At 38.4% G+C, this 14898-nt stretch overlaps 1 protein-coding gene across 1 annotated transcript in view; it reads right to left on the bottom strand.

Annotated features, from left to right (window-relative positions):
* Positions 1-14898, bottom strand: part of CNTN3 (contactin 3) — a 393558-nt gene that overhangs the window by 76684 nt on the left and 301976 nt on the right. The window contains exons 13-14 of the mRNA XM_043886672.1: positions 9329-9456; positions 6670-6845 (exon numbers count right to left, since the gene is read on the bottom strand). Coding sequence (XP_043742607.1) covers positions 6670-6845; positions 9329-9456 — 304 coding nt within the window. The remainder of the gene's footprint in view (positions 1-6669; positions 6846-9328; positions 9457-14898) is intronic.

The following is a 14898-nucleotide window of genomic DNA, read 5'->3' as shown; positions in this document are numbered from 1 at the left end:
GGGTCTTTTCCAATGAGTCAGCTCTTCGCGTGACGTGGCCAAAGTATTGGAGTTTTAGCTTCAGCATCAGTCCTTCCAATGAACACCCAGGACTGATCTCCTTTAGGATGGACTGGCTGGATCTCCTCCAAGTCCAAGGGACTCTCAAGAGTCTTCTCCAATACCACAGTTCAAAAGCATCAATTTTTCGGTGCTCAGCTTTCTTCACAGTCCAACTCTCATATACTAATCACACCTTAATTAGGAACTGAGTCTCTATATGCCTGGGTGGACAAATAACAAGCTTGTGAAACAAGCTCAACTTCAACTATTTTGTGCAGTTCCCTTTTCCCAGCAGGCACTGGAGAATTCTTATTTTTTCATCCCCAAATAGCTTTGTGGGAGGGATTGTGAGGGACTGTTGTACTATTCAAGATGAATAACAATAATTCTTCTGGTCTAATCACCAATTTTTATGGGCTCATTGCTGAATACAGTCTCCTAATGATCTTTCCAAGTCAGATGATATTTTGAATTTGGACAAGGTATAACATTTATATGACACTCTAAGTGGAAGATGTTTAAAAACACAGTGTATTACCACTGGTACTGTTTGGAAGGAGTGCTTTTCCTCGGTTCTGTATTTCAAATGCACATAAAACCTCTTACAGAATTTCGTATCGTAAAATAACTGGTATTTTCAAACCCTTAGTCCCTATACCCGAATAATTCTATGAAATTAATCAAGTCAAAGTGACCATATTGTGTTATTACACACAAAGGATTTCTTTCAAAGATACTCTTTCCTGCCATCGAGGGCTGGGAAATACATCAAGACTCAGGCTCACAAGGACTGTCTGTCACTCGACTGTGATTGTGGCCTGTGGGAGATAAATCACACTGAAGGCAGTCGGTTCGATGAGTGGCAGATTGGTTGTCACTGCTAAACCTCTTATTGCTTCCAGGGACTTTTATCCACACACATTTTAATCCATCACAGATCCAATTCCACAAGAGGTGTATAAAGCTCTACAGCTTGGCTCTATACATTCCTCATTTCTAAACTATCTGCCCCACATCAGATTTATCAAAGCAAATTCATTTAAACACTCTTACAATATACAGAGAACTCATGAGATGTTTAGGTTCGAAAGTTTCAAGCTATAGTCAGTCTCCATTATGTAACATGTCTAAGTCCAAAAGTTAGCTTATCACGGCAAGCCAAATTATTTTTAAACGTTCTTAAAAGCATACTTAAGTTGTCAGGACCTTAAATCCTTAGGTACCAGCCAATAATGTTCTTTCATTTCTTCTGTACTTGGGGCTATTATCCCCTTTTTCTTGTCAGTAGAAGCTTAGATATATTTAAAAGCTGAGAAAGAAAGATGCTATACTGGGTACTGGGTGAATGATGCAATTCCTCTTCTTTCTTTCTCCGTTTCTCTTTTTCTTTTATTTCTTTTCTTCTATTTTTTTTGGAGGGGGAGTGAATGGAATAGAGTTCTGTTGATTAAACATGGCTATGATAGAATGCTACTGTAAACATACTGTTGGGACTGTGTCTCATCCTATTACTGTGCATATATGAAATTTAAGTGTATACACAAACCCACATACATTCTTACCTACATAGACACAACTACATATGAAGATATCTAGACACAGGGAAAAGGAGAGAGAACAGTATCCTTGGAAGAGGGACCAATGTGTGCAAAATCTCATGGTGGGAGGGAACATGGCAAATACTAAAAGGTTTTGGGAAAAGAAACCAGAAAATGGGGAACATAAAGGACCCCAGGCAAGGGCTTCATCTAGTGAGCAAGAGGATCTAGACCTCGCCTGTACCTGAACACAAATTCCCTGCTTCTCTAATTACATCACATGGTGCCTGCAAACAAGATTTGCTTGGCAAACAGTGGACTTAAGTGGAAGCCTTTTACTGTTGACTTAGTTATACAACTTTGATTTGTTCTATGGAACAAAGCCTGTATTTGACCTATATTTCTGCTTGGTGATATGTCAATTTGCTTTACACAATTAGCTTAACAAGCTTTTCTGAATGTTATACATTCTGACAGAGCAGAAACCCGAACTGCAGTTGAGACAGGAGGTAAGTGGGTGGGACACAACAAGAAGATTAATGAAGAAGGGTGCAGTCTTTAGGATGTGATAAAAACTGGATGGAACTGGCTGAAACCAGCTGAATGCAAGGTGGCACAGAGAACAGTCTGGTCATTGACTTTTAGCTCATTGTATCTTCATTATAATACTCAAAACCAGTCTCTTGTATACCATGAGAATTCCGAGGTAGACCATAAAAGACCAAAAAGTGGGCAGTATCCCAGTTCTTGGAGATCTGGATTCTTCCCTGGAATAGTAAGAATATTCTTCCAACTCCTTACAGCACGCAATTACTCAGTCCATAGAAACCAACCATCCCATGCCCTGGGGCCACTCTCACTTTCTGAGGAGGTCCCCATTCTGCCTATGGAATATCTCTCTCTCTAAATAAATTTGCTTTCACTTTACTCTGGCTTGCTCTTGAATTCTTTCCTCCATGAAGCCAATGACCCTCACTTGGTGACCTGTATTGGACATGACAATTTCCTCTCCTCCGATAGTCATCACACTCCTTTGGCATGATGTGCAAGTCTATACAACAGATTTAATCTAAATTGTTAGAGGTTGTTTTGAGCTTCTGGGCTTTTCTCAAAAAGTGTGTGCTTTTTATAACAAATGAATGAATACTGAGTACCCAGAGTAGTCTCAAGGACAAGTGGCTGGAACAGTTGAAAGCTGTATGCTTGATTTTCCATTTTTTTATTCTCTCTTTTTCTTTAAAAAAATAAAAAATGTCTCTTAGACTATCCAGCTTTCTAGACAACTTTCCCACTTACCAGCTCCTCCCTCACATTCTGTTGCTTTTGAAAACAGGGAATCTATCTATGAACACAATGCAATAAAAGAAAAGCAGACTTTCTAGATATTAACGTGAATGCTGCAATGAACACACATCAGAGGATAAAGCGTTGTTATGTGACTCCCTTCTCATGCAACAGAAAACCAATTTATTTAATAGCCTGTGCTTAAGGGTAATGTCATCTTGTAGGGCTTACCACTTTACACTGATGGGAGAATATTAAGTTAACTAATGTCACAAGTCAATAAAAAATTCATAGGTTGTGATCAAGCATGTTAGAAAAAGAACAGAACTGGCAAGTGATAGGGTTAATTCATGAAATTGCACGGTTCAGATACCTGACACTTGTAGAGAGATGGCTGACTTAATACTTTACATAGAACCTATCAGTAGCGCAGCAGCAGTTAAGTAACATTATTATCTTGAATATTCTCAATTCCAAGATCCTCTTAAGAAAGCAGCTGTCTACTTCAGTCTTAGCAAATGTTTCTTTGAGGATGTTTGATGCATAAAAATCAAAATGCTTTGAATTTTTAGTATATCAACATATATTTCTTTAGCATTAGCTCAGATGGAGGACATTGTATTGGATAAAATATTATCAACAGTTTAAAATCCAGAGGATAAATCACAAATATTGTTATCTACAATATGCAGAAAAGCAAATGTTTTAAATCAAACTCCTTATGAATTAAAGTCAGAGTAACAGCTGGGTTACAGGAGAAGCATTTTTCTGATTGGATAAGCAATCACTTTGAAGGTAACATTCTAGCCTTTTTTTTCTTTCCCCTCGTTGCCTCCTCTCCAAGTAAAAGCAAATGATAAACCCTAAGCATGGAGTAAAGAGCTGGCAGAGGATACCGGCATATGCCTTTTCCTGTTGTGATAGAAGAGATTATTGATTTTTTAAAAAAGCATTTAAAGCAATAGTGAAAGAAATGGTAATGCTTTACAGCAACTGATGGAAGTTCTTAAAAGCCCTGAATTGGTCAGAACAATTTGGAAAGTTAACTAGAACTTTGAAAACAAAACAAGCCAGATGACAGAAAATAGAAATGGCATTGAAATTGTACTTAATTGTGGCTAGATATCTAAACATCTCCAATTTCTTGAAGACCATTTGTAGAGGGTCACTAGGGCTGCTTTAACAAAGTAACATAAACTGGGGGGCTTCAAACAACAGAACTTTATCCTCTTAGAGCTTTGGAGTCCAGAAATCTGAAATCAAGATCTGTCTCCAAAATTTCTCGGATAAGACCCTTCCCTGTCTCTTCCAGGTTCTGGCAACTCCAGGAACTCTAGGACTTGTGGAAGCGTAACTTCACAGAATCTGCCTCCATCTTCACGGGGCCATCTTCCTTGTGTCTATGACTTCACAGGGTGTTCTGTGTGTTTGTCTGTGTACAAATTTCCCTTGTCTTATAAGGACAACAGTCATACTGGATTAGGGTCCACCCTATTCTAGCATGACATCATCATAACTTCACTATTTCTGCAACAGCCTTTTCCAAATAAGGTCACATCCTGAGGCACTAGTGTAAAGGACAAACTCTTTCTGTGTCACCTTTACGGTTTAGCTACTCTACACACACTCAGAACACCAAATGTGTATTTTCTTCCATACCAGGCAAATCTCCAACACTAGGTCTGGTAATTCAATTACAGGGGGTCCTATAATTCAATTCTGATACTAACTGCCTGGAGATAGCATCAGAGCCCACAAGTTAAGGGCTCAATCCCATGAGATTGGCCCTACTTCAGATATCAGTCGTGAGTCTCAGATTGCCATTTGTACTTCTCACTAATCACTTATAAACTGACATTCCCATGACATGCTCCTGGGCTCAATAATGTGCTAGAATGACTCACAGAACTCATGGTAGTATTTATTTATTTTATGATATGTTAAACATTAATACCATAAAGTATCATAAAGAATGCATCTAAACATCCAGAGGAAGAGATACATAGGGTGAGATCCTGAGGGGTTCCAAGTGCAAGAATTTCTATCCCAGTGGATGTGGGGTGTGTCACCCACGAAGAATGTAGCTATGTTCACTAACTCAGAAGCTCTCTGTGGTGAAAAGTACGTTACTTTTGGGATGTTTATAGGAGCTTCATCACATAGGCCTGGTCAATCATAAATTCAATCCCCATCCCCTCCCTCCTTCCTGAAGGATGGGGTTGGGGTAGGGAGTGCTGAAGTTCCATGCTTCTAATCATGGCTTGGTCTTTCTCGTGACCATCCTGAAGCTATCCAGAAGCCCACAGATACACTTCATTAGGGCAAAAGAGGTTTCATTATCCAGGAAATTCTAAAGATTTTAGAAGCTCTGTGCTAGGAACCAGGGACAAAGACTAATAATTCTATCATTTCACAGCTAGGCATTAGGATTAGAACAGATCTTTTAAGGGGACACCATTCAGGTGGCTCAGTGGTAAAGAATCTGCCAGCCATTGCAGGAGACACAGGTTCGACTTTGGGTTGGGAACATCCCCTGGAGAAGAAAATGGCAGTCCTCTCCAGGATTTTTGCCAGGCAAATTCCATAGACAGAGGAGCCTGGCAGACTACAGTCCATGCAAAGAGTTGGATACGACTGAGCATACACACACATATTCAAGTTTTAACACCATCCTTTGTAGTCGCACACAATCCTGACACATTACTAGGCCCATGTATATACATATGTACTTTTAATAAGAAATACTTTTAAATGAATATAGCTGAATTAACCATCATATTGTTTTGTCCATAAGGAGAAAACCCAGACTTTTTAATGATGCACCACTGACATCTTAGCCAAAATGAGTGAAGATAATCTTGTGTCGATGCAAACTGGCTGGCAAGGGAAACTGGCCTTGTGATTCTGGCTTCACAGACATGTGGCCAGGTATGAGGTCTGCTGTTTAACTCTGTGTGGTTCACAAGACTGAGTCCCTTCTCAGCAGTTCTCCTCAATGTGTCTATTTTCCCTTGAAATTTATAATTCTTCCTCAAGTAGAACCATCACACATGAGGTGACAAAATGGACCAAAAGAAAATACTTGTGTTTTGGGGACTCACAGATTTAAACTTGGATCTAAGTTCCACCACTAACCAGCTCAGTGACACTGGGCAGATTAATAAGTTTACAAATCCTTGGTTTAAACACCTGCAAAATGACAATTCTTACCACTAACATCCAGCACCACTGCAAGAATTAACTGGGATGAAGACCCTGGCCTGATACATTGGAAGCACTTCATAAATGTGAACTTCATTCAATTTTGTAACATTTTATGTTGAAAATAAACACTTTCATAAGAACACCTTCCCTTCTGGAAGGGAATGCTAATGACAAAAGTATCACAAAGTACTTTTAACACAAACACAAATTTATGTTTATGTTAAAGTAATATTTAACATAAACACAAACAAACATTCAGTTCAGTTCAGTCGCTCAGTCGTGTCCGACTCTTTGCGACCCCATGAATTGCAGCACGCCAGGCCTCCCTGTCCATCACAAATTCCGGAGTCTACTCAAACTCATGCCCATCGAGTCGGTGATGCCATAATTTTAAATAAAATTGTAATATACAGATGGAAGTAAATGTGCTCACTTTCTGGTAATCACAATGATAAAGTTAGATCATAGATCACTACAGAATTTAAACCCTGGTTCTCTCAAAGAACAAACATTACTGGCGCAACATGTATGTCCCTGATGTTTCTATAGGGACAAAACATCAGAGACGTGTAAAAAGCATGAGGAAGTTGTCACGACTTACCCCACCAACTTTCTCAAAGTGAGATCCATCTTTCTTAAAATCTGTGAGGACCCCATTGAAATACCAGGTAAACATGATATCTAACAGGGGGTCGTGTGTCACCTGGCAGGGCAAAATAACGCTTTCCCCCACGGAGACATCCATGTTGGGTGGTGCCAGAGTTATTCTCGTCGGTTCTATTGGGGAAATAACAAAGTATTAAGCAAAGCTTCAGCATTTTTATTTTGATAAAAGCAATTTTCACAGGCAGATTGTTAATCTCACTTATAGTGTGTATGTTTGTATAGATGTACATGTGTGTGTAAATATACCTCTATATAATGAAAAGTCTTCAAGATTAAAACAGACATTTTGATGAAGACCCATAACATATTTCACTGCATACACAAATCCTTGTTAAAAGAATTAGGATATCTAAATCTATAGGCCATAGAAGTTTAAAAATTAAAGTCACCTGTAAACAAGAGTTATAATACTATTACAAAATCAATTTCATTTTAATTTTACTGCTTCATGAAATATAAGAGTAGAAATAGAAATCACTGCATTTTCAATGACTGGAAAATATACTACTACCAAGATTTAAATAGACTCAAAACTTTTGAGATACTACAAAAAAACTGATGTTTAGAATATGTAGGATACTTAGTTAAAATGCTAATTAATTTATGTTTCTTCCCAAATGCAAATATCCACATACGCATTTCTGCCAACACAGTCCTTCCAACTTTTGTGAATTTATTTATTTATTTATTTTCATTTATTTTTATTAGTTGGAGGCTAATTACTTTACAATATTGTAGTGGTTTTTGCCGTTCATTGACATGAATCAGCCATGGATTTACATGTGTTCCCCATCCCAATCCCCACTCCTGCCTCGCTCCCCATCCCATTCCTCTGCATTTTCCCAGTGCACCAGCCCTAAGCACTTGTCTCAAGCATGAATTTAAAGTTCTCTCACTCCACTTTTCCATTGCTAGTCCCCATTTCTCGCTCCATGTCACAGCAAAGTCTTCAAAAGAGTCATTTACTATGCTTTTTACAACAGCAGTCTCCTGATGCTCCTCCTACCCCATGCGGTAGGACCTCAGCCTTTCTCCTCTTGGTTGTTTTGGCTGATACTCTTCCTGCTGTTCACCACATACCCTGCAGGAATGCTTCTCCTTCCTTCTCTGAGCACTCATATCCAGTTCGTCAGTCATGCCAGCGACCCCACACTCAGGATATATTTAGACCTGAATGCCTTCCGTTCATCGGCCGGCTCTGCTGCTAACCCTCACTGTGGTCAGTATCACTCCTGCCTGGATTACTGCAGTGTCTCCTGGGGCTCCTCCCACTTCGGCCCGTGACTCTCCATAGTCTGTTTTCTACTGAGGGGTGAGAGTAAACCTTTAAATATACACTTTCCATCCTTTCATTCCTCTGCTCAAAACTCTGCACCGGTCTCTACTTTTCACTCCAACTAAAACCCTAGTCCAAGTAAGTGCTAACAAGGGTTACAAAACCTCTGCAGGATCGTCCCTAACAAATCAACTGAACTCCTTCATCTCCATGAAGTCTTGGGTCACATCTCTCCTTCTCTGATCACCTGGTTTCATGCTCCAGCTTATGTTTCTCAAACACTCCTCTGGTATTTTCTGCTTGTTTGCATTTTGCTTTCATTGTAAGTATTTCCTTGCAGTATATTTATGCACAGCTTATTTTCTTTGTACCTCTGGAAGAAGGAACAGTGCATGTGGGCAGCATCTTTGTCAGTTTGTTTACTGAATAACCCAAGCATGTTGTTGCGTTGTGTTAGTTGCTCATTTGGGTCTGACTCTTTGCAACCCCATGGAATGTAGCCTGCCAGGGTCTTCTGTCCATGGAATTCTCTAGGCAAGAATACTGGAGTGGGTTGCCATTGGCTTTTCCAGGGGATCTTCCTGATGCAGAGATCGAAATTGTGTCTCTTGAATCTCCTGCATTGGCAGGCGGATTCTTTACCACTACACCGGCTGGGAAGGGTAACCCAAGCATGGTAGTACTCCATGTTTTTCTTTGACAAATAAATGAACAAAAATACAACCACAACTCTAAGTAACTCTGACTGATAGCAAGGATTACTGCCGAGATTTAAACATCTCCATAAAATATTAAAGATATTGAAAAGGGAAAAAATGTACAAAAGATTTGACATAATAGAATAGCACAAAATAAAAGTATAGGAGCAGCATATGCTACTTGCAATTCTATTGACCATTATGCCAACTAGTAACTTGTGGATTCCTGGTACACACTGTGATGTAAAGGAAATATTAAGAACTGGTCTCTTGACTGTCACTTGTTAAAGACAGTGAAAGTGTGAAACTGTTAGTCACTTAGTCATCTCTAACCCTTTGCAAACCCATGGACTGTAGCTCACCAGGCTCCTCTGTCTATGGAATTCTCCAGGCAAGAATACTGGAGTGGGTAGCCATTCCTTTCTCCAAGGGATCTTCCTGACCCATGGATTGAACCCGGGTCTCCTGCATTGCAGGCAGATTCTTTCCTGTCTGAGCCAAACACAAGGCCGACCTTTATAGTGCACTGAATATCATGAGAAACATTTTTTTCCTTTGATCTCAGTAAGAAGGCACACAGCATATCCCTATGTAAAGAAGTTCTTAAGAAAGGCACCTACCTGTAACAACCAAGTGTGTTGTGCCATTTGCTTTCCCAAACTGGTTTTCTGCTATGCAGGTATAAATTCCAGCATCAGCTTTAGTTACATTGGCAATTTTGAGTCCTCCATCATTTAGAAAAGAAGTTCTAAAGGAAATACAAATGAAACAAATAAATGTCTAGAGGTCACTTTTTTCCCCAAAGTAAATAGAATTTTTTTTAACAGAAGTATCACCTTTAGCTACTGTATTTAAAGCAAGATAAAGCAGCCCCTTAGCTTTCTTGGGTATGAAGAAAATTAAAATTAACATACACATACACACACACACAGATGACTAAAAAATGACGTTCTACCAATCTGAGTATTTCTTGATATTTTTACACAAATTTATTTAACAGCAATGCCAAATATTTTACCTGATTTCAAGGATGCCTTTATCATATAAATGTGGTGTTTTCCAAAACTATGTGGTGAATGAGATTACTCATGGTTTAGCCTTATCAATTTGGAGAAAACAAAAAGTAGACAGGACACTATTTCCTTTAAATGTGAAATAGCTTATGAGAAATAAGAAACTCCCTGGCCTTTAACATTGAACTTGGGAAAGTCACACCTAACCCAGTATAAATCCAAATTTTGTAAAAGAACATGCACACGGTCACCTACGAAATACTGTAGAGAATTTGGGCAATGTAAATGGATATCACATTTGAATTTCCGAGTGTACACTTAAAGTACTTAAAACTTTTGCATCTTAATTAACTAAGGACATAGAACTGAGTACCTTACATGTGCTAGACACTATCAGAGTCTCTGAGATCATAGAGTGAACAAGAGAGAAAATCCCTGCCTCATGGAAATAACAGTCTAGTGAGTGGCACATGCAGTGAATGATGAAACAGGTAAATGTGGTAAGTTCAGATTTTTGAGAAGTAATCAGAAAGACTCAGATGGGGTGATACAATAAAAGCGATGGCTACAGGGAATGTTTCTATGAGAGAGTGCTTCCAAAAAGCCTCTGAGAAAAGGTGCCATTTGAACTGAGAAAGAAGAATGAGAAAGAACTGACCTGTCATTAGTCTGATTCACGAATCTTTACTGCCCATCCTGTCTACCCAGAACTATTTTCCTTTTCTTTGAATCCCTAAAATCTTTACTATCTATATTATGCATTTAATGCTTTCAATACTTTTTATTGTTTATGGTTCACATCTGTTACCTGAGTGTCATATCTAATCAAATGAGTGGTAAGCTTCTTAAAAGATCTGCAACTCCAGCATCAGCATGGCATGATAAGTGTAAATCCTGGTCAAACAATGCTCCAACTTCTGGGTGGCACAGTACAGTAGACAGGAAAGATGCTGAGGACCTTAGACTAGAGTTGGAGGATCTCAACTCAATCTCTAAATATTATCCTATTTGTGGGAAGATATTTAGGTGTGTGTCAAAAATGTGACTATTAGGACAAGTTTATGTATCAAAATACACAAGACACAGATCATGCTGTATATGTATACGTGTGTGTGTGTGTGTGTGTGTGTGTATAATTTGTATGTATTTTTCATAGCTTATGATTCACCTTCACTTGCATCTTGGTTATATTTTCTTGGGTGGGAAGGCTGCAGTGGAATCAGAGCTGGCATACAAGGACCTGTTCGTGATTCTGGTAGAGATATCCATGACTGTTAGTTGCTCATATGATTTTTTCTTTTTTTTTTTTTTGGTGACATGTCCAGGTATATTTCAAATACAAAGGTTTAAAAGCAATGGCTTGGACAGCTAACCAGAGAACACACAGCACTATTTTATCTCAATTTGAAGAACTACAGTGAAGGGTTAAAAATTCTAAGATCCTGTACAAAAAAAAGGCACTATGCCTGATTTTCTTCCAGAGGTCCTGCCCTCTTTGCTGGGTATGAAATGTAATCTGATCACTTTTTGCAAAGGGATGATAAAAAAAAAAAATCTCTTTATACCTTATCATAGAACAGATATTTTCTTAAATAGTGTGCAATAATAACTGAAAGGGAAAAGCCTGCAGGGAGGTACACATGAATGAAAGCTTAAGATACGGAGATTCTTTGGAAAAACATGGGGAGTAAGCTTAGAGAAATAGGAATCTGATCACTAATCCTGCCTTACTCCCTCCTGCCCAATTCTAGCTTAGACCTCCTTCCTGGCATCCTACTACCTGCAGGAAAAAGATGACATCCTAAGCCCTAGCCATATCTTCCCATCAGGACCCTGCCTCTCTAACTACAAAAGGGCTCATGAATTCTATGCTTTGTTTGCTTTTCTCATCCCCCAAGCCTTCCTTTAATTGCTTTTGTGCTTCTTGTCTTGGGGCCTTTATAAAACCTGTTCCCTATGTCTGATAAACGTGTACTCAGCCATCAGATTTTGGTCACTTCCCTGAAGCCATGGGTCTGATTACATCTTCCTCTACTGATTATACATCATCTGTGCCTTTGTCATAGCACTGTGCAACTGGCCAATTATATACCTGTGTACTTATCTGGCTAATATTTTCCTCCTCTTGTGAGTTTAGAGATGGTAAGGTCTTTTGAAACACTGAGAGTGGATAGTGTCAGGATTTTTCATCACTAAATTCCTAGAGCCTTGAACTATTTCTGGTACAGAGAGATGCTCAAATATAAAGCTTGCTGAATGAATAAATGATTATGTGCCTTTGGAGAGTCAGTGTAGAGGAGATGGGATGAGTGAAGGCAGGTTTCAAGGCACTGAGAACTTTACAAATTACAAGGAAGTAAGTTCAGAAAGTGTGCAGACTTTTATACACATGTATATTTATGTATATATGCACGTTTTTTCTCTATATAAATATATGTATGGTGTTGCTCAGTCGCCCAGTCGTGTCCGACTCTTTGCGACCCCATGGACTGCATGAAGCATGCGAGGCCTCCCTATCCCTCACCATCTCCTGGAGTATGTTCATTGCATTGGTGATACCATTCAACCATCTCATCTTCTGACGCCCTCTTAAATGTGTGTGTGTATATATACACCCATACATATGTACATAAATATATATGTGGAAAAGGGAAGATGAAGCAGTAGAGGGCCGGATGAAGAGAATTCAACAACTCCTAAGATAAGAGGACTGAAGACACACTTGTACTATTAAGCAAGATGGTAATAAAAGGGGAAGGACTGAATATAAGGGGAAGAGAAATGGGGGCAGGGGGTGGGGAGAAAGAGAGAAAACTGACTGAGAAATGTCTCAGAGGAAGAAGGAATGAGAATAAATGAATAAACAAGGGCAATGTTCCTGACTGATTCTGGTTGCTAATGTGCTTGTTAAACTTTTGACCAAGATCCCCAAAGAACATAGTCCTTGATCCACAGCTTCACTCGGTAAATTTTCCCTCCCACTGCTTTAAAAAGAAAGTAGAGATTTGCTGGAAATTTTCATATTTAAGACAAAACAAAACAAAACAAAACATACAAACAAGCAAAAAAAGCCAAGCTGAAGTCAGAAAGATGGTATCAGAAGGTCTTAAAACATTGAAAGGCTGAGGCCACCTTATCTGTTCTGAGTTGGAGGGTGGAAATAGAACTGGAAGCTCCAGGAGGTGGGCAATCAACCACTTCTGAGATTAGTAAGCAATAAAACAAAGTAAAGACGTCTACTGTTGCCTGAACAAATATTCAACTTAAGCATAGAGCTTTTCCATTTGGGTACCACAGAGCAGCGACAGGCAATTTCAGATATCTTCTCAAGATATAAACTAGTGTAACTGTCAACCTTTGACTACAAATATAGAACTATTTAATATTGGAAGAACTAGAAATCCTTTAGTGCATGAGGTTTAATAACTCTAAACAAGCAGGCCTAGACTCACAACTATGCTAAGTAACAGTTTAAAAGGCAAGGCTGGTACCTCGGGAATCGCACAAAAACTCCAAAACAAACATATTGACTCTCAAAGAATGCAAACTCTGTACATTGTAAAATTTTGAGCTAATTGGATATTTTCTTCCTCAATTGGTTCTTCCAGTCAATTCTAAGAGGCCCACAGGGCATTTCACACAACATAAAAATAAACAATATTCAGTAAATGGATAGAGTAATTGTTTCTCAACAGAAAACCTTCAATAACCCATGCTTCCCTACAGAGATTCGAAGTGAAAATTTTATACCACTTCACTATAAATGAAATTGCTTTCTGTGCTTTCTGGGAACACGATTTTCTGCAAATGGGTAGAGCTGAAAATGTAGATAACAATGAGTGACTCTAGTCTTGGCACACAAAGTTTAATGAAGATTTATGGGACAAATTCAGAAATGTGGTACTCTGATCTGATCTGAGAAATGTGTAATTTTAATCACTGTGGCATTTTAACTCCTTGATCAGTTTTATAATATACCTTTATATGAAACCTTTTACTGGTTTTTCCTTTTGTAGGAAAAGAGGTTAAGTATTTCAGTTAACTTCATGCAGTCGATGGTTAGTTTGGAATAAGGAAACTTAATTGCTCTATGCTGCTCTAATGGTCTATTCTGTAATTCAGGGATAGCATTAAATTTATGGCTGTTAAGAAACCGTTTGCTCAGAAAGTAGACTGCTGTCTATGCAACACTGACCTGTACTACATGATGACATTTTAGCATAAAAACACACTATGTTTCAGAATGGAGAAAGTGTGGAGTATTATGCATGCAAGGCAGGAAAACATTGTTTTCCCCCTGCCTAGGTTCTGAATATTACGGTAATTTATTCAACTTGAATTTTAACAAACACACGGCAACTCTATATTTTCTCAGGAAGCTCATCTCAGTGGAGATGAGATCACATGAGACTGTAATGATTAAACCGCTCTATAGAAAATAACAAGGCTATTTTGGACTTCACTTTCTGAGTACATATTGTAAGAGACGGATGCTTACAATTAGCAACAAGAAAAAAAGTACTCATGATGCATATATTACAGGATAAATAATGACATTTAAGAAAAGCAAATATAAATTGATGAAAACGCATGAGAAAATAAATGTCAGAGACAAAGAGCATATAGCATATGTTTTCATTTACAACCAATCTCACTGCCGTATGCTTGGTAAATAACGTCTCTCCCTTGAGCTCAAAGATAACCTACAAATAGCATTTAGGAAAATAATATTAGAATTTTCATCCTTTTAGCTATACCATTTGGAGCTTTCATCTTATGAATTCAACAGTGTTAGTTTAGTGATTTATTGGTGAGAAAGTCTCCAAGGAAAAGAGAGACAGAGTAGAGAAGACTCAGGAGTTAATTATCCTATATTTGAGTAAGTATCAGGCTAATAATATGCAGCTCTGTTACTTGGTTGGATACACATGTTACATGGAACAGCCACCTGAAGTCCTAAAGAAATAATAGTGTGGCCTGACTCTGTAGCCAAAATAGATATGTGTTTCTCACATTAATACTTACCCATAGTCATAAGAAGAGAACCAACAATAAAAGAACATTTTCATTACATTTATAAAACTTATCCAAATGCATATCTATCATAACACATATATCTGGAGCTAAATTTATTGTTATGACAGAGACAACAGTTTTTCTCCTAAAATGAACTCACA

The sequence above is a fragment of the Cervus elaphus genome, chromosome 24 (genome assembly GCF_910594005.1).
Source record: "Cervus elaphus chromosome 24, mCerEla1.1, whole genome shotgun sequence".
In the NCBI taxonomy this organism is placed as follows: domain Eukaryota; kingdom Metazoa; phylum Chordata; class Mammalia; order Artiodactyla; family Cervidae; genus Cervus; species Cervus elaphus.
This window is presented reverse-complemented; position numbering and strand designations above follow the sequence as displayed.